Source organism: Neolamprologus multifasciatus, chromosome 7, assembly GCF_963576455.1.
Source record: "Neolamprologus multifasciatus chromosome 7, fNeoMul1.2, whole genome shotgun sequence".
NCBI classification, from domain to species: Eukaryota; Metazoa; Chordata; class Actinopteri; order Cichliformes; family Cichlidae; genus Neolamprologus; species Neolamprologus multifasciatus.
Genome location: NC_140445.1, coordinates 29,032,995 through 29,052,935, shown reverse-complemented (window position 1 = coordinate 29,052,935; position 19,941 = coordinate 29,032,995). Strand labels below are relative to the sequence as shown.

General features: G+C 38.1%; 1 protein-coding gene and 1 long non-coding RNA gene across 3 annotated transcripts in view; one reads left to right on the top strand and one right to left on the bottom strand.

The window, feature by feature from the left end:
• LOC146514502 (uncharacterized) overlaps positions 1 to 19,941 on the top strand; it is a 56,668-nt gene that overhangs the window by 20,275 nt on the left and 16,452 nt on the right. Inside the window, exon 11 of one of the 2 annotated variants that reach the window (XM_085165474.1) lies at positions 4,340 to 5,823. The exons of the other annotated variant lie outside the window; for it this stretch is intronic. Within the exon in view, the coding sequence (XP_085021600.1) occupies positions 4,340 to 4,501 (162 nt within the window). The 3' untranslated portion in view covers positions 4,502 to 5,823. Of the gene's footprint in view, positions 1 to 4,339; positions 5,824 to 19,941 lie in introns of those variants that run through there. 2 annotated transcript variants of the gene reach the window in all.
• Positions 17,302 to 19,364, bottom strand: LOC146514503 (uncharacterized). The gene is made up of 3 exons (XR_014874951.1): positions 18,706 to 19,364; positions 17,718 to 17,890; positions 17,302 to 17,398 (listed from the first exon to the last, which is right to left on the bottom strand). It is a non-coding gene; the product is annotated as an uncharacterized LOC146514503 (long non-coding RNA).

The following is a 19,941-nucleotide window of genomic DNA, read 5'->3' as shown; positions in this document are numbered from 1 at the left end:
TAACTTGCATTTGGTAGCTGTTTGCTGGTACTGGCAATATAAAATCTTAAAATATATCGAATGCAAGTAAAGGATGAAAAGCAAACATATCAAAGTGATAGCAAACATTTCAGGAGTGGCTAAAAACCAAAAAAGAAAAACTGCTTCAGTGAAAGACCCCAGAAGACAACTGAGGTGGATGATCACAGAATTATTTTCATGGTTGAGAAAAACTGCTTCACAACACCTCACCAGGTGAGGAACCCTCTTGGGCAGCGGTCCCCAACCTTTTTGTGCCATGGACCAGTTTAATGTCAGACAATATTTTCATGGGCCGGCCTTTAAGGTGTCGCGGATAAATACAACAAAATAAAATGATATGACCAAGAAAAAAACTGTGGTATTTTGTAAATATAATAATAAATGTGAATTCACTGTGTAATTGTGTAACTTTATTAGCAGCGTCCTCCTGAAATGTGCCAACAACATTAAGAGTAACATCCTCCTCTCTGCCCCTTAATGCTCTCTGGTCGCTATGGTAACACGTAAATATTTCTTTCAAAATAAGACACACAACTACAACACAGGAAAAGATCCAGGGAAACCGAGTTAATGGTAAAAAAAAAACCCCCATAAATTTCACACCCGAGCCTCAACTCTCACAGCCCAGTACCAAACGACTCACAGACCAGTACCGGTCTATGGCCCGGGGGTTGGGGACCGCTGCTCTTGAGGAGGCAGGTGCATCATTGTCAAAGTCTATAACCAACCAACAAACAAAAATATTAGACTTTTCCAGTAAACATCTAAAAGAGCAAGCACATTTCAGAAAAAAAGAAAAATCTTTGGATGGGTGACAGGGCTTATATTTTGCATTTTATTGTTAGCCAGTGGGCAGCAGTCTCCCAAGGTCAAGAGCTGTCCTGTTTTCTTCACTGAAAGACATTTGAGCAGAGAAAAGGAAAGGAAATGAGAGGGTTATCGCAGCTGTCCACATCCACTGAGCCAGATAAGTGACAAACGCTAAGTATATTATTGAACCTCGGCTGGTAGATTACATTCACTAAGACAGACCTTCCCAAAGTGTGGGGCCCGCCCGCAGAGCCATCGCAGGGGGGCGCGGTATGAAAGGGGGGGGGGGGGGGGGACAAAACGCTTGGACACTGCTAGCACGGGGTGCCCACAGAAACGCAAAGCAGGAGATGAAGCATAGCTGAATATGTTTCCAAACCAACTTCATTCTAAGCCAAAGACTAGAAAATATGGTGAAACATATCTTCCCTTTGGTTTCACCTGCACAAGTGACAAGGTAGGTCTCCCATGCAGAATTGGTTTTCACTTCATCAGGGCTGTTCAAAACACGGACAAACAGTATTCCACAGTTGTTTATATTTTTAAACCCATTTTGCACAGAGAGGCATTTTTTGAAAAATGCATTGATAGCAATGTTGAACATTATTACACATGAAAAAAAACTACACGTAAAATAATTACACCGTGACGCCTCTGCCTTTCTAAATGGAGGGACAGTAACTGCCTGTGTGTATGTAAGCGTGTAAAACCTGAAGATAGTAAGATTAACAGTATTTTGTCTCTATCTGCCATTCTGCAATTCATCTCATGTAAACGTGGCGTACAGCGTGATGTGAAAAAAGGCACCTTTGATGTTGCGTGACGAACTCTGTATTCCTCGTCCACACGTAAAAGCAAAAAAATGAGTTTTAAAAAATCTCCGTTTTTAGTGATGGGAAACGCCGTTTACGTGTGGATGAAACAGCTGCATTTCAAAAATCCCAGTGTAGGTGTGGACGTAGCCTAAAAGAGTTAGTAGTTTATTTTATTACTACCTGTAATTTATTGCAGATTACTTGTATTTGTTTAATTGTTTACTAAATGTTTGAGGTGTGAAAAAAACTACAATGGAGCAAAATATGGGTGTGTGTGGTTGGAGGATGTGTGCGTGAGAAGGGGGGGGGCGCAAACATTTTTCTTGTAAAACAAAGGGGGGCCTAGCAAAAAAAGTTTGGAAACCACTGCACTAAGACATCATTTATATGTTTTTGTTCTCAGATTATTTAACAGTAAAAACAGCAAGATACATGGGGGTGTTAATGCACACCATCTAAAATGCAACAGTGAGGGATGACTCAACCCTGCACTCACACTTATGAGTCACTGAAAATGTTGGGTGTGATTGAGTGAAGCTCAGGTGTACTTCAAAGCAGTTTAATGTCTCTCCTCGTTCGGCTGTTGTCCCTCTTCAGCAGGACAGTTATTGTTTCAAATTGGATTACTCATCATAGATAATCAGTTGCTTGTTTTGGATTATTTACGATTGTCATGATTTGTCTCTGTCTCTGGAGATATCGATATATTTGGCCACAGTAGTGAATACACAAAGTAAAAAAAAATGAAAAAGTGTTAAATGCAGATGCTTAAGAAATTATGTAGTTTATTAAAGCTGTATAGATGTAGAGCTCGGAATAGATCACACAGGTATTCTCTTCCTGTTTTACTATTTACACTTTTATATATTTAATTTACATTTATAAAAATTATATACTTTTGATGTGTACAGTTTTAATAAAATTTCTTTTATTTGACTTTACTGGATATTTTTAAGTACATTCTAAATTAAATGACACAGACTGGCATCCATAGCAATGAGCAGCGTTGCCTCTTAGAGAGGACTGAAACAGTGTTTGATGCTGCTTCACAACACAAATGTACACTATATTTTTACTGCTTTTATTTTGCTGCTCAAACAGAATCTTCCCTTATCTCAGTTTTTAAGTTGTTAATCCTGTCTTTAAATAGTTAATTATGATAAATTTATAACTGCCAGTGTGAGCTATCTGCTTTGCTTTAATGATGCATGTGTTTGATTACATCTCTTACCGTGCTTAATTACAGAAAAGATCAGACTGGCAGATTAAAGTACATCTGCTTGGCTTTCAGCAGGGTGACCATTTGCGCGCGCACACACACACACACACACACACACACACACACACACACACACACAGAAGGATGAGGGCATGACCAGAGTAAAAAGTAGACTGCAGGGATCTAGGTCAGAGATGTGACTCATCGCCTCACTTCATCCTTCCCCCTGTCGTCCTCGCTACCCACCCCCCTCTCATAATTCTCCCTTCATTCCCTCTCCCCTCCTCTCCGTTACTCCCTTGATCCTTCCCCGTTCATTCATCCTCCCCCTCACAAGGAAAATCTTCATTCATAAAGTGGAGAGACGCAGGGGAAATATGTGTTGGTTAGACAGGTCCATGGCTGAGGATAAGCCGGTAAGGAGTGTTGTCTATGACATCACCAGTTCTGAGCTCTCAGTGCTCTTACTAGAATAAAATAGAATAGAATAGTATATGTATGGGGAAAATGAAATAGAATAGAGAATGGAAAGTAATGCTTAATAATATAGGACAATATAGAATAATAGACTGGCAATAATAGAATAGAATGTAGAATTATGTGGAATAGAAGAAAATAGACATTATAGAGTAGAATAGAATAAAATAGATTAAAATAGGAATATATATAATTACATGAAAAAAGTAATAGAATTGAATACAAGAGAATAGAATTATGTGAAATGTTATGAAACACAGTAGAAAAAACATAATAAAATAGAAAGTAATGAAATAGAATAGAATAAATACAACAAATACAATACAATAGAATGATGGGGTATTGGAGGGAAAGCAAAGGAAATCTAGACGAACTGAACAGAAGTGAAAATTGAAATACAGTAAAAAGTAATTAAACAAAATAGAATAGAGTTATTTGGAAAATAATAAAATAGAGTAATAGAATGGATTAATAGTGATATATAAAACAGAATGATGACTAGAACAATATATTGAATGAGTGAAAGAGAAGGGAATGCAAAGGAGTGACACTGAGAGGAATGATATGGAATTAAATAAAGGTCTTCTCTTCAAATTATGCAGATTTCTGTGTTGCTCAAAGGAAAATGTGTTTCTAACTGTACGATTTTGTGTCTGAATGTAAGCATTGTTGATTGCAGGTCTAAAGGACCAAATATTCCATTGCAGCTCACCTGGTAAAAGTTGTTGCATTGCTATTTTCAAACCTGGAAAGGAACATACAAAAACAGGCTTTAAGTGATGTGGAGGCTGTAGCTTTGCAAGTTGGAGACTTATTCAGCGTTGGTGGATGCTCTAGGTCTGCCAAGTGCCTTCAGTTTTAACATTTTGTTTTCGCTCGGCTGTAAAATAGAAAATTGTCACTTACACCCATGCAGCTCTTCACTCTACATAAGTTTCGTTTATGTAAAATGGAGCAAGCACAACCAGAAAACAGTATTTTTGTGTTTTGCTGCCAGGAAGCGTGCGTGTACCTGTTAAACAACTTTGACTGGTGTTTGGACCCTCCAGTGCAGAACCTCGAGTACAAATGGCTGCCCGTGTCTCGCCCTGCCAACCCCCCCACCGTCACCTTTACCCAGCGGGATCACACCCTATCTGGCAGAAGTGACGCCACCTAGGGATGCACAGTATGCTCCACGATGCACCTAAAAACTCTACTAAAAGTCACACATGCCTGTGCAGAAAACACTGGAGAATATCTTAAGACACGCCAAGGGAAGCCAGCAAACTGTGAGGCTTTCCCCCTCCCCGCTGTATATAGTACAGTAATCATCCCGGGGAAAGCCGGAGCGAGTGCTGGTTTCACTGTCTGTTCCTCTGCCAGATATTCTGCAGCTTTCCTTGATGACTGCAATGGGAGACGAGATAAATGAGTCATTCTTCAGTTGTTGACTCTGAAACTGCTAAACGGATGTTTGTGTTCTGCCTTTTTTAATGAGTAATTTGCAACATTTTAAAACATTGACCAGATTTTTGACAAGAAATATGAACATTGCCTCTTGCTTAAAATTCCCTTGTGCTCATTTCTATGTTTGTATATATGAGAGCAGAATGAGAGCAGAAAAGCTCCAAAAAAAATCCATCCAGGGGGGACACGTGCACGGATGAAAATCGAGGTAAACCCTCAGATTCCATCACTGACTGCAAACCTGTCTCCCCCACCACCACCACCTAGCAACCACCAGTGCTTAGCAACAGTTCGTCATACCGACTTGCCTCCTTTTAGTATGCAAGTCTCACACGCGCACCCATACACACACTAACCTGGTTATTTTTGAAAGCGTTCACTTGGCACGCCATCTGAATTCCATGTAAATGACGCCAGAAGGCAATTCAGAGCACGCGTCTGAATTTTAAGCACCATGAATGATTTGAGTCATAAATGGAAACGATTCTGTGCCTCCTACATTTATAAGAATCAGTTTGTCATATTTATTAATGTGCAGCTGAAGTATACATGCATCATATTGTGCTGTATCACTTAGATACCTTGTTGTTACTTGCATTTTCTTATCGTGAGGTTTGACATAGGATTCATGCAATGTTCTGAATATCTGAATGTTATCTTATTGGCTGAAAAAAACTTTTAAATTTAATTCTTGTAGTATTTTTATGCATTATATTAGTAAATATTAGTAATTTATTTTTCTGACCTCAAGATTTTAGGTTTTACTGTGCAGTGATTTTCCACAGGATGGTTCTAAGAGGTTGTCAAGCAAAAAAAAAAAAAGGTGACAGGGCAAAGACTGTTTACAGGCCAGTATTTTTAAAAGCATTTTGAAGTGTATTAAAAATACATACAGTTACAGTTAAAATGTCCCAATTTAAAAACAAGTTATTAATGCTGTAATTTATGAAGTGTTGGTGGTGCTGTAAGAGCACTCTTTTTTCTGTTTTTTTTGTTTTGTTTTGTTCCAATAAAGATTTGTCAGTGAAGTAACACCTAAGCTGTCTAACATGTGAAATGTAAGCTGCGCTGTCTGCATAATCAGCTAAAGGCACGTCTCGGAAAGATGTTCTTGTCCTGTGGGAGCTGCTCAACAAACCTACTGTTCCCTTTGCTGCACTCCTCTCTCTCTCTCTCGCACGCACTCGGCTAAGCTGCCGCCATGCATGTTGCTCGTCTCCGTGTTTTTCACTGTTTCTCTCTAATGCGCACACTTGCAGACATACATCACACAGGATCTGGCAGAAAATGAGGTTCTTGTGAGCAGACTGGTATGACTCACTCTTCTGCCTGCACTTGTCCATTAGCTGACGCTCCTACTCACAGTTTATGACAGGCAAAAGCGACTTAGAGTGTATCCTCTTATGCATAAGGACATATGGCTCTGTTTTATTTATTGGAGCTTTTTTTCCCTCGTCATTTAACCATCCACTTTCTGCTTCTAGTTTAAAACACCAGCGAGAATACTGGCAGACTAAAGTGTTCAAGTGCGCTGAGTAAAATGCTCCCTGTTTAAGTTCAGCAGTTTATTTTTCAGAGTATGCTCATTTGGTCTAAAGATTCTTTCACTAGCTTATTTTAAATTTACGTCATTATGGTAGAAAATGTACTTAGAGAGACTTGTCATTTTCTTGATGTTTCCTTCTGTACAGAAACAAAGGTTCCTAGCCTAAAAAATAAATTGGTGAAATTCTCACGTCATTCAAGTATATCACCTTCGTGTACCCTTTAACTTGCCTTATTGAGATATCTGCAGTTTTATTGCATACCACTCTGTCTTGTTGCCCACATAATCATATTTTAAAACGTGATTTAAAAATTAGGTCTAGTTTAAACAATGATCTTCTAAGCTGTTTTTGTGAATTCAGCATTGAGTGAATTTCAGGAATGTGCTAGATAATGATAAGTTCATTCAGTTCATCCAGAAGTAGGTGAAAGCTCTAGTGTTCATTATGTAGAAAGGATCTTGCAGTACAATGTACACTGTTTGTCATGCACACTGGAGTGAAGGAGGTCCTAACAGATAGATCACATCCACAGATTGTAGAGTTAAAACTAAGGGCTTATTGTTGTCCAAAGACAGAGAGTTCCCACTGTCTCTGACATGTTATGTATTATAAAATGGTCAGATGATAAGATATGACCCGATGTGTGAAATTAAAGAGAATGTGAAAATATGCGAACCATTTAAACTCAGTACTTTATTGAATTGCAATATAAGCAATGTCAAAACTAAGAGTTTTCTTTCTTATTTTGAATATGGTGCTGCAAAAATATTTCACTAAAGCTGGCACAGAGAAACTAAAAGGCTCGAAGGCTGTTTAATATTAAAAAAAAAAGGTCTGTTGAAACATCTTGCAACTGAGTACACGGTAACAAAGAAAGTATACCCTCTTTCAATCCCAAGATTTTATGTAACAGGACATAATAAAAATCAGCTACTCGTTAGCAGGTTCTAAAATTAACAACACATGACACATTACCCCGTGTCATTATTTCAATAACAGAAACTAAACCAAAAGCAGAAGCAGTGTGTGAAAAAACTAATTAGCCCCTTACTGCTTTCATAGGACTCTAATCAAGTGCAAGTGATTAATTGAGCATCAGCACCTCTATGAAAGACATGGAGAATTCAGGTATTTGATAGCACAATGCCAAGAAGGAAAGACATCAGCAATGATCTCAGAAATAATTGATCTCAGAGAAAAAACGTTTGCTGCCCATCAATCTGGGAAGGGTTATTAGTCCTTTTCCATACATTTTTAAGTCCATCATTCTACGTCGACAGTTTCCAGTCTTCCCAGGAGTGGACATCCCAGCAGATTCACCCCAAGGTCAGGCAATGCAACACTCAGAGAAACTGTAAAACACACATCTCACATCTCAGACTGTACAGGCCCGAGTTAGCTAAATGCTAAAGTTCGAGTAGAAGAAGGCTGAACAAGTTTTTTGCTTTTTTGCAAAAGTTGCCACTTGCAAAGATAATACATACATAAAGATTATCCAAAAGCACCCATTTTCAGCTATGACAGTTCAAAACTCAACATCTGAGAGGTGCGGGGATGGATCAGTGCACATGCCACAGGTAACAAGATCATCTGTGGAGGTGCCAAAAATGGTTCAGTGTGTTTTTTAGGTAATGCATTGCTTATTGCACCAAGAAAATGCCAAACTACACGCTGCAACAACAGCGTGGATCTATAGAGAAAAAGTCAGGGTAGTAAATTGGCTTTCTGTGCAGTGAAGACGTGATCAAGTGACAGCATCACTCTGAAGCTGATAGCTAGTTGATAGAGTACATTCTAGGCGGCACATTCATAGGTAAACTAACATATTTACTAGCCTATCAGATGCAGTGCCATTGGTAAGGACTTTAATTGCTAAAAATTGAGAAAAAACATTGACTTTGTTTGCTCTCTGGTTACCGCTTAGCTGCAAAGCTTTGAAAACAGTTTACTTCTGTGAAGGTTTTTAAAAAACAGCACCACCAAGGACCAGGCAGTTACATCAGTCACATGGCAGACAGGACTGGGGGTAGGACATTGCATCCAGATGATAAAACAAAGCCTGAGGTCAGTTTTAATGAGCAGGGCTAACTACTACACCACTGTTCACTGTCCATCTGTCCACTTCCAGTGAGCTCTTGGCCTGCAGCGAGGTGTACAACAGGAAGTAAAGACAAGAAACCCAACATCTACAAATGGCCTACACATGATTTGATAACATTATGTAGTAGATGTTTATTGGGTGTCATAGTAATTAAAACCAAACTAAAAACTAACACTACATGAGAAAAAAATAGAATAAGAATAAACTATCAGAAATAATATAAAACCAGCTGAAATATTAAACTGTTCTGAAGCTTCTGCTGATGACAAATACCAATCACACTGCAATAATAAAAAAAACCCTAAAAACTAATAGTGAAACTAATAAAAAATTAAACTGAAACTAACCATTTTCAAAAGAAGAACTAAAGCAGATCTGTCTTGAACTTGCTGACTTTTATTTAAAAAAAAGATGCTCTTGTTTTCAGTATAGAATTTCTCGGCACTCTATTTATAATATTTGAAAAGGCTGAAAACAAACTTCTGGGTGAATTCAAAAATAACAATTTTCTAATTTTACTACTAGTACTTTTAGTACTAATTTTCTTTAGTACAAAACGATAAGACTGAGATCTATCACAGTAATACTATGTGTAAGAAATTATCAATTGATGCATTACTGATGATATGTTTCAGTACAGCCACAGTCTTGTTAGGTGTCTACAAGTCTTTGCCTGTTTGCTGACTGAATTCCTACAGCAAACCTGAGACACTGAGACACACTCTCATGCACATAAACACCTAAGTGTGTGCCCGTCAGTGTTGGACACACTGTCCTTTGCTGCTTACTATTGTTTGTCTGTACTTAAGCAGGCAGGAAGGAAAAGCCCTTAGTCACAGAGGTGCCATCAAGCCCCGTTTAATTGTCTCATTTATCTTCCCTTTGCTGCTAAACCTTGCACTGCCGCTCGAATTCACCCTGGGAGGCCTCAGGAGCAGATACAAGTATATCATCATTTATTACACAAAATTGTTCATATAATATCCCAGTCTGTGTCTGATAGAAGCTGAGGTGGTAGTTTCAGGTTGCTCAAAGAATGAAAGCCTTCATGAGAGGATTTAGCTGTATGAATTTAAAATTGTGCCTATATTATGTTTTCTTTAATTAAGAGGAAAAGCTCATATTTAGCTTTTATGCTGAACATGTGTAGAAGTAATCTAACTAGTTCAAGCTATGTAGAAAAAGTTAGCACATCCAGTAGAAAACCTTTTTGCTTTTTTGACATATTTGGACATTTCTTGATATGCATACTCAATATTTACAGATGGAATATTCAACCAGTCTCTGATTTGGCTTGCAGGAATTTTTTATGAACCTCCCATGCAAAATTCCTTCAGTTCAATGATGTTTTGAGGGTTTTTGTTTTGTTTTTTTTTGTCTTTTATGTCTGTTTCAAATCCCTCCATAAAGTGTCAGTGGGATTCAGATGTAAGCTTTGACCGGGACATAACTCGCTGCTAATTTTCAAGACATTTTATTTGGATTTGGGAATTTGAGCCAAAAGGTCCACTTCTGATTCAGGTTCACTGTCAGGCAGATGTCCTCACCTTATCTTCAAGTAATCTTTCACATGATGCACAACTCATTGTTGATGAATAACTGCAAGCTGCGTTGTGCCTGAGGCAGCGAAGCAACTCCAAACCCCGACCAATTCACAGATGGTTTAAGGGTCTTCTGAAAAGCCGTCTACTGTAACTGCAGCCAGACTTTTTCACTCTGTCAACAAAAGCACAAAACCAGCTTTGTTTGGGAATGCAGTTTTGTTGTATTTATGAAAATGATTATGAAAAGTGAACTTTTGTGTGATCAGTTTGTCATCAGTGCATCCCCTATATCTGCACGTACTGCCTCCAAGGGGGTCATGGATTTGCAAATATGCAAATACATGTGCAAATATGTCAAAAAAAAAGTTCCATGGTATTGACTCACCTTTCCATGACTCTAAACGGCGTGTCCACAAGTTAATATGTTATGTTTATGAAATGAAAAAGGAGCTCTGCTGATGATTCGACATTCAGAAGAATTCAGGCCCAGACCTACTAACTGCCCTGTGGCGTAGCCCCCCAACTTTATTCAGAATGTGATTATATTATTTATTAAATATTATTAGTATCTAAAGTAAATGTACTCACTCTAAGGTAACTGCTGGAGATTGTAATGTCTTATAGATTGCTGGGTATCTTTATACTAATACAGAACCAAAGCAGAATTATGTTTTAAAATCTGCAAAACAATAAGTGCCTAAAGCTTTCAAATGAATGGTACAGAGTACAAAGTATAACATTTGCTTTCAAATGTGTAGTAGAATTAGGAGTAAGCATAAAATAGATATATTTAAATAAGGTATATTAAACCTCTACTTTAGTACTTTTACTCAAACAAATTTAGTCAGTGACACTCACCACTGGTCCTACCCATGCTCTCGACCAGTAGATTTGTGCATTGTAAGGTTAACAGTATTCTAGTTTATTGGCATTGGTGGAGGGAGGCTTATCCAAGGCCAGGCCCTACTCTTGACGTGACCCTGCCATCATTCCAGTCCAACTTGTGGGAAGAGATTTGGAAAGCAAGTTGTCGTATTTCTTCAAATTCTTCAACAAACTAAAAGCTAGAAAGCCAAAGGTCTGCAATGTCTGTGTACTACAAATACGCTCACTGGCCACTTCATTAAGTACATCTTCCTGTGACTGGTTTAAATGCCCTTTTAGCTTTAATTCTTAGCGGCCCAGATTCCATAAGGTGGTTTGCAGCCTTCCTCTGAGATTGTTGTCTATACTGAAATGACAGCATCACACAGCTGCTGCAGATTTGTCAGCTGCACATCTATGATGCGAATCTCCTCACACCTCCCCACCCCAAAGGTGCTCTATAAAACTGACATCTGGTGACTGCGGAGGAGTACAGTAAACTCATTGTCATATTCAAGAAGCCAGTCTGAGATGATTTGAGCTTTGTCACATGATGTCTTATCCTGTTGGAAGCAGGCCGTGGTGCTTAAACAATGCTCATTTGGTACTAAGGAGCCAAAATGTTCCAAGAAAACATCCCCCACATCCCACTACATGACTACCAGCAGCCTGAACCATTAATACAATGCAGGATAGGTCCATGCTTTCATGTATATTATGGCAGATTTGAACCATACCATCTGAATATTGCATCAGAAATAAAGACTTATCAGACCAGGCAACATTGTTCCAGTTGTCCGTTGCCCAGTTTTGGTGAGCCAGTGTGAACTGCAGCCTCAATTTCCAGTTCTTAGCTGACAGGAGTGACACACGGTGTGGTCTTTTGCCGCTGTAGCCCATCTGCTTTAAGGTCCCATGTGTTGTGCATTCAGCATACATTGGTTGGAGCAAGTGGGTATTTGGGCTATTGTTGCCTTCCTATCAGCACGAATCAATCTGGCCATCCTCCTGTGACCTCTGGCATCAACAAAATTAAACTGAAATGATCACTCTGATGTGTGGATAGGAATTAATTAAACCAATCTGCCCTGCTGCTTTTAGTCTTTGCATAGGCAATACCTTGACCTTGAAAATCGTAGGCTACTGTGCATGGAGACTATTTTAAGACTCACTGTCCTGTTGTGACTGTCATTATGATTTCAAAATCAAAGTGTCGTTCCATGATGTTCCGGTCGTAATGTGAGAGGGAGAGTGGGAGAGCCAGAGAGGAAACAGGGGAGTTGGATGAGCGGCCGGGAACACAGTTGAGTAAAAGCATCGCTCTCTAGACTCCCCCCTCGCTCTCTCTGTGACATGTACTCACTCTGTCTTTTAAACACTTTCTACTGCTCCCATATCGCTCCCCTCCATCTCACCACCTTTTCCTCTCCTTGGGACTGCAGCCAACATCACGGAGCAACACTTGACCTGTTTTTAGCTGCCGGGGTAATAGTTATGTCTCTGGTGACATCCGCTTGAGACGAAAAAAGAGGAAGAGGCGGAATAGGAGGGGACTGTTAAAAACATCCAGGAGCTATACAGTGTTGCAAAGGGCAAAATGTTCCAATGTGGTGTTGCAGATACTTATATAATCATTTATAATGATCCACCTTTTAAAACGGTCACTATAACATGAATCTGTGATGCCAGAGAAAGTGTACGGGAGTCTACTAAGAATATAAAATCTCTTAAGTATTGCCACTAAAATGACATTTTTGCTTAAGTTTGGGATTTTGGTAATGATATGCATGTTTAAAGGTAAATAATAAAATAAGATATTTGTCCAGGAAAAGAGCCATGTTTTTGCTCAGACAGTAGTAATATATATGAGATATATATATTCATATTTAAAAAACTGATCTTGCCCCATTCCCCTCAGTGTGCAAGCAATTGAGCAGACAAGGAATAAAAAGAAACAAGGAAACAGCATCCACAAATACTGCTGGTTTTTACCCTCAGTGCAGTGCAGTTTCCTTGGAGTTACACCTCTGAAAAGCATGTTTATCCTTAGCTATTAGGAAAGTCGCCTGCTAACACGCTGAGTTACAGAGACAGCAATACCAGGCTTGTTTGTTTTACAGCTTTAACCATGCTCACACAGTTCAGATTAAAATGTCAGGACACTGACACTAAGAATCCAACTTTCACTTCTGTTTATTTTGCATGTGATAAAAATTCTGTAGTTGCAAAACCAGTATCCAGTTATCCAATACCCACCTCATTTGAAGTCCAGCTTTTATTTTTGTGACTTATTCACATCACTATGTAACATACAGGTACTTTGGTATGCCTCACAAAAAGAGTGAGCAGCTGCATTATAGTCTGACCTTTTTGTAATTGCCAGAGCAGCTTCTCTTGCTAAATTTAAAGTAAATTAAATATTATTTATATAGTGTCAAATAACAACAGCATTCCCTTCAATTACCTTTTATGGCAGTTTCCTAGCAGTAATTTGTGAAGATTATTAGTGTTAGCATGATGTGTGGCTAATATGGCTAATATTATGATTAACTTCGACTATATGCCTGAATTCTGGAGTTATGTCAAAGCTGTATTACTAATGGACAGTCGTTTTTTAAGGTATTAATTTTGCTAAACTTAGTTGGTTTTTGTTAGCATTTTCTGACTTTATATCTATTAAAAACTAGAAGCGAACACATCTATGACAGTACTCTGTTTTGAAATTTTTTTAAAAAAGCAATTGAGAGTCTAAAAATTTTATGCTTCACTTCTCTACCAAGTTTTCTCAAGTTCAGCTCTGTAGTTTTTGAAAACTCTTTTTAACATCTTTAAAGTGAAACAGTTAGGCTTTGTTAGGGTACCTTGGTCGTTGACCTGGTGGTTTCAGTTTTGTACCTTTATTTGTGTTCTGATCTTAGTTTATTATTGCGATGGTTTTGTTTTCTGTTTTGCATTTCTATTTTCCCCAGTTCTTCTTGGTGTGTGATTATGTAGTTCTTATATTTTGGTTTCCATACTCCCTCTATTCTGTGTCCAGTCAGTGACTGTGTCTGCCCTGGTCCCACGTCTCTGTTCCCTCTGTTGCAGTGCCTGCTTGTGAGTCTGTGTCTGTAAGTTCAGTCTGTGGTTTCTGTTTTACTTTGAAAGTCCGTATCTCATGTTAATGCGTCTGGTTTTGCTTCCTTTGTCTCGTTAGCCCTGATTTGCTCCAGCTGTGTTTCCCTCCTGTCTCTCATTCCCCAATTGCTTCCTCTGTGTATTTAAACCCTGTGTTTTCTTTGGTCTGTGTTGTGATCTACCCTCATTTCATGCTGTGTGTTCCGTCTGCCTGCCTGTTCAGTTCATTGTTATTTTCAGGTTAGTTTTTGTATTCTCAGTTTTACCAGTTCTCTATTTGCCATCTAGCAATAAATCTAAGTTTGAGTTTACTTTCTGCCTCCGAGCGTCTGCACATTGGATCCTCCTTACCACCATTCCTGCCTGCGTACAGCCTCACATGACAGGCTTGGGTTTTGTTATAGCTGCATACTGAAAATGCAAATTGCAAGAAATTACAAGATGTTACATTTAAAAAGAAGTCTCGTACATTTTAGCATTAAAATGTTTGCATCAAAAGTTCTATTGCAAAAAGTGTAAATTCTTTAAAAGGGGGAAACTATAGAGTGCCAGCTTAGCTCACTGGGTAGTGTAAGTGACACGTAAATTGTGAGGCTGATGCAAAGGTGCAGGTTCAAATTAATCTTTTAAAAAAGGGTGCGGGGTTTAATCAAAGCATTTTGCCAGTGACCTGATGGATGTTAAGTGACACAGGTTTTAAAAAATGGATGTGTGGGTGTGTCCTGCCATCAGCAGTTAAGAATACTTAAGGCCAGAGAAAGGTGAGCTTTACTGCCAGAGAGCAGTTGGGTTGCAGCTATGGAGGACCACAAGAGCCACGCGCATCGAAATAAAAAATCCTGTGCTTAATTAATGAATTGTAGAGGTGGCTGTAGCTCAGGTGGCAGAGCGGATCAGCCACTAACCAGAAGGTCAGTGGTTCAATCCCAGGCTGCTCCAGTCTGCATGCCAAATATCCTTGGGCAAGATACTAACCCCATGTTGCTCTCCGATGCATCCATCGGAGTGTGAATGTGTATGAATGTTAGATACTTAGCACTTAAGATTAGAAGTGCTTGTGTGAATGGGTGTGATTGGGTGAATGAATTAGCTGTATAAAGCGCTTTGAGTGCTCGGACAGAGTAGAAAAGCGCTATATAAGAACCAGTCCATTTACCATTTACCATTTAGAATAAAATCTGCATTTGTAAATTCATTTTTGAATTCCAATTTAATAAACTGATTTTTAAAATGCTTTTTAAGTCTTCATTTCAAAAAACATTTTCGAATTGCACTTTAATAAACTTCATTTCAAAAACCTTTTTCAAATTGCACTTTAATAAACTTTATTTCAAAAACCTTTTTCAAATTGCACTTTAATAAACTTCATTTCAAAAACCTTTTTTCAAATTGCACTTTAATAAACTGCATTTCAAAAACCTTTTTTCAAATTGCACTTTAATAAACTTCATTTCAAAAACCTTTTTTCAAATTGCACTTTAATAAACTGCATTTCAAAAACCTTTTTTCAAATTGCACTTTAATAAACTTCATTTCAAAAACCTTTTTTCAAATTGCACTTTAATACGGAAGCGTAGAGCTGCCACCCAGGCAAAAGAAAAATACAAGTGTATCACGTTATAACGTGAAAAGTTTATTGTTCTAACAAGATACTTTTCCTGTTTGTACAATATACTATCATGTTTGTACAATATACCTTTCATGTTTGAACAACATAATTATCACGTTCGTACAATATACATAATTATCACGTTCGTACAATATAATTATCACGTTCGTACAATGTACATAATTATCACGTTCGTACAATATAATTATCACGTTCGTACAATATACATAATTATCACGTTCGTACAATATAATTATCACGTTCGTACAATATAAATATATTGTACGAACGTGATAATTATGTATATTGTAATAACGTGATATTATGTTGTTCAAACGTGAAAAGTATATTGTACAAACATGATAGTATATTGTACAAACAGGAAAAGTATCTTGTTAGAACAATAAACTTTTCACGTTATAACGTGATACACTTGTATTTTTCTTTTGCCTGGGTGGCAGCTCTACGCTTCCGTACTTTAATAAACTTCATTTCAAAAAACTTTTTTCAAATTGCACTTTAATAAACTTCATTTCAAAAACCTTTTTTCAAATTGCACTTTAATAAACTTCATTTCAAAAACCTTTTTTGAATTGCACTTTAATAAACTTTATTTCAAAAACCTTTTTCAAATTGCACTTTAAACTTCATTTCAAAAAACTTTTTTCAAATTGCACTTTAATAAACTTCATTTCAAAAACCTTTTTTCAAATTGCACTTTAATAAACTGCATTTCAAAATCCATTTCCCTTTCCTGTTCGCTCAGGGATTAACATGTGGATTAGCATTTGGATTAGCAGTTGGATTAACAACTTCATTTTAAAAATCCTGCTGCTATTCAAATTAGCCACACCGTGGGATGTAAGGAGCTCTCTGATTGGTTGGTCAGACACAGGCTGTCTGCCAGCCTGGATTTTTCTAGCTCATAGCTTCGCCCTGCTAAGAAGCGTGTGCTTGTACAAAGGCCGTTCGGCCTCGACTCGACACGGATATGTGAAGAATGAAGGGACCCTGCTGCGAAACGGAGAGCCCAACCTCTGACTGAGTGCCTGTTTACAAAGTCTGACCACCTGTGAAGGTAACGTGCTAACGTGGCTAACGCTAGCATCACCGCACGTAGCCTCGTTATTTTAAGGTCATCTTAGCTTATGAAAGTTTTACGTCGCAGCTGTACAAGCTAGCTACGTGTTTTGTAAGCTGCTGTGCTCTTCACAAATAAAGCTGGAAGCAGCTCAGACTGTTAGAACCAGCACTGAGGCCTGTTACATTTATACAGTGTTAGAGCAATGGCTGCAGCCTACAGCCTTTAAACTAGCGATTAAAATGAGTAAACTCGTCAGTCCAGATGTTACCACATTACTTTGTGATACTTGTGAGTTAAAACAACTGAGACAGGCTGATTAAAATAACAGCTTTCAGTTCTCTCATTCAGCATATAAAGACTCGAGATCACACTACTGATTTCAGTTCATTTAATATGTGAGTGCACAGATTCATTCTCAACTGGACATAAACGATGATCAAAGGTTGTATATATGATGAATTCATCAAATCCCAGCCTGTAACACAGTGAGCTGAATCTTAGCTTTGAATCTCCAGTATATTCTAATCAGTGCAATCTAAGCATTCACTGAACCTACAGTATCTACACCTGTGTGGTAAAGCTACAGATAATGAAATTTAATTATTAATACAATATACATCATGGTATAGGTGGTGACAAGGTGTGTGTCCTTGTCAGAAATCAGCAATGCTCAGCTTCCAGGTAAGGAGAAGTGGAACCAGAAGATATTCAAATGCATCTCTCCACAGCTGCTGATGAATTCTACAAAAACAAAGTTTGTTAAAAATATTTGCAGGTGAATCACCACTGACATCCATTTACTCAAAAATTACTGACAAGTGAATAACTAGAATATATAGTTTATAATTTCAACAATGTACTGTAAAAAATGGAACTTTATATGACAAATGTGGTGTGGTGCTTGTGGAATTTTTAACAAGGACCCTACAAAACTTTACTGTACTCATGCTGCCACACTTCTGATGGCTAGGTGTGCAGTTCCTGCTTTAAATGCATTCACTTTTAGGATTAAGAAATCTAAGTGATAAGAGGCTAGAAATGTTTGAACTCGCTTATGAACCTAAATCACTGAGGCCGTCTCTCCTGCATGAAGTCCAGGTGCTGGTTTTCCAGTGTGTGCATCTGATGGCCCAAAGCTGACTCAGAGCCGTAACACCATCAATGGCTGCAGTATGGAACAGATGTGGGTGTGTCCTCATCTCCCAGAGGAGTCCAAATTGTCATCAAACAGCCCTACAGACACAAAAACATGTGAAAATATAAACAACCAGACTATCAGCAATGATTTAAGTACTTTAAGACCTCTGTGAAAATCATTTACAGTATATATCACAGAATTTAAGGCCTTTATAATCACAGAGCATACAGAGAAAAGTACTAAACTGAATCAATTTCAGCTTTCGTTTCTCATGATGTATATTGTATTAATAATTAAATTTCATTATCTGTAGCTTTACCACACATTTACCACACAGGTGTAGATACTGTAGGTTCAGTGAATGCTTACATTGCACTGATTAGAATATACTGGAGATTCAAAGCTAAGATTCAGCTCACTGTGTTACAGGCTGGGATTTGATGAATTCATCATATATACAACCTTTGATCATCGTTTATGTCCAGTTGAGAATGAATCTGTGCACTCACATATTAAATGAACTGAAATCAGTAGTGTGATCTCAAGTCTTTATATGCTGAATGAGAGAACTGAAAGCTGTTATTTTAATCAGCCTGTCTCAGTTGTTTTAACTCACAAGTATCACAAAGTAATGTGGTAACATCTGGACTGACGAGTTTACTCATTTTAATCGCTAGTTTAAAGGCTGTAGGCTGCAGCCGTTGCTCTAACACTGTATAAATGTAACGGGCCTCAGTGCTGGTTCTAACAGTCTGAGCTGCTTCCAGCTTTATTTGTGAAGAGCACAGCAGCTTACAAAACACGTAGCTAGCTTGTACAGCTGCGACGTAAAACTTTCATAAGCTAAGATGACCTTAAAATAACTAGGCTACGTGCGGTGATGCTAGCGTTAGCCACGTTAGCACGTTACCTTCACAGGTGGTCAGACTTTGTAAACAGGCACTCAGTCAGAGGTTGGGCTCTCCGTTTTGCTGCAGGGTCCCTTCATTCTTCACATATCCGTGTCGAGTCGAGGCCGAACGCCTTTGTACAAGCACACGCTTCTTAGCAGGGCGAAGCTATGAGCTAGAAAAATCCAGGCTGCCAGACAGCCTGTGTCTGACCAACCAATCAGAGAGCTCCTTACATCCCACAGTGTGGCTAATTTGAATAGCAGCAGGATTTTTAAAATGAAGTTGTTAATCCAACTGCTAATCCAACTGCTAATCCACATGTTAATCCCTGAGCGAACAGGAAAGGGAAATGGATTTTGAAATGCAGTTTATTAAAGTGCAATTTGAAAAAGGTTTTTGAAATGAAGTTTATTAAAGTGCAATTCGAAAAAGGTTTTTGAAATGCAGTTTATTAAAGTGCAATTCGAAAAAGATTTTTGAAATGAAGTTTATTAAAGTGCAATTCAAAAACGTTTTTTGAAATGAAGACTTAAAAAGCATTTTAAAAATCAGTTTATTAAATTGGAATTCAAAAATGAATTTACAAATGCAGATTTTATTCTACAATTCATTAATTAAGCACAGGATTTTTTATTTCGATGCGCGTGGCTCTCGTGGTCCTCCATATACAGCTAGTTAGCTGTGTGTATGGTAGTTGATTGCTCCGACTCTGTGGAGAGGAGTGTGTTTTGGTACTAACCCTTTTTGACATATTTTCATTTTATTGACCAACATCTGAGCTTTGTTGTTTTCTTTCTTTAAAAGGTGTTAGCGGCTTGTCCGTCTCATTTCCTTTAGTTAGTAATAGAAATATTTATAATTTTTTTTTTTTTTTAAATCTAACCATTTTGCCTCCCTGTCTCCTTTTTTCAACCTGGACACCTTTTGTTACTTTCCCTCATCACCTGGACCTTTTATAGGGGAAAGTAACAGTAGTGTCCACTGAAAATGCTAACTTGTCTTGCAAACACTTGCCAGCTACTAACTAACTTGAAAAAAGGGTTAGAACACAAACCAGAAATGAAGAATGTTCATCTTCAAAGTAGAAGTTGTGCCTTACTGCTGCAGCCAACAGATTTCAGAAAGCACAGCTTTTACTTTGATGGGAATTTGTCTTCCAGTTTGTGTTGCAGTTTTGACTGTTTCAGTACTGCTTAGTGAACAGTTGGTAAGGGTTAAGAGAAAATTTGGCATCTTCCATGCAACAGGCAACT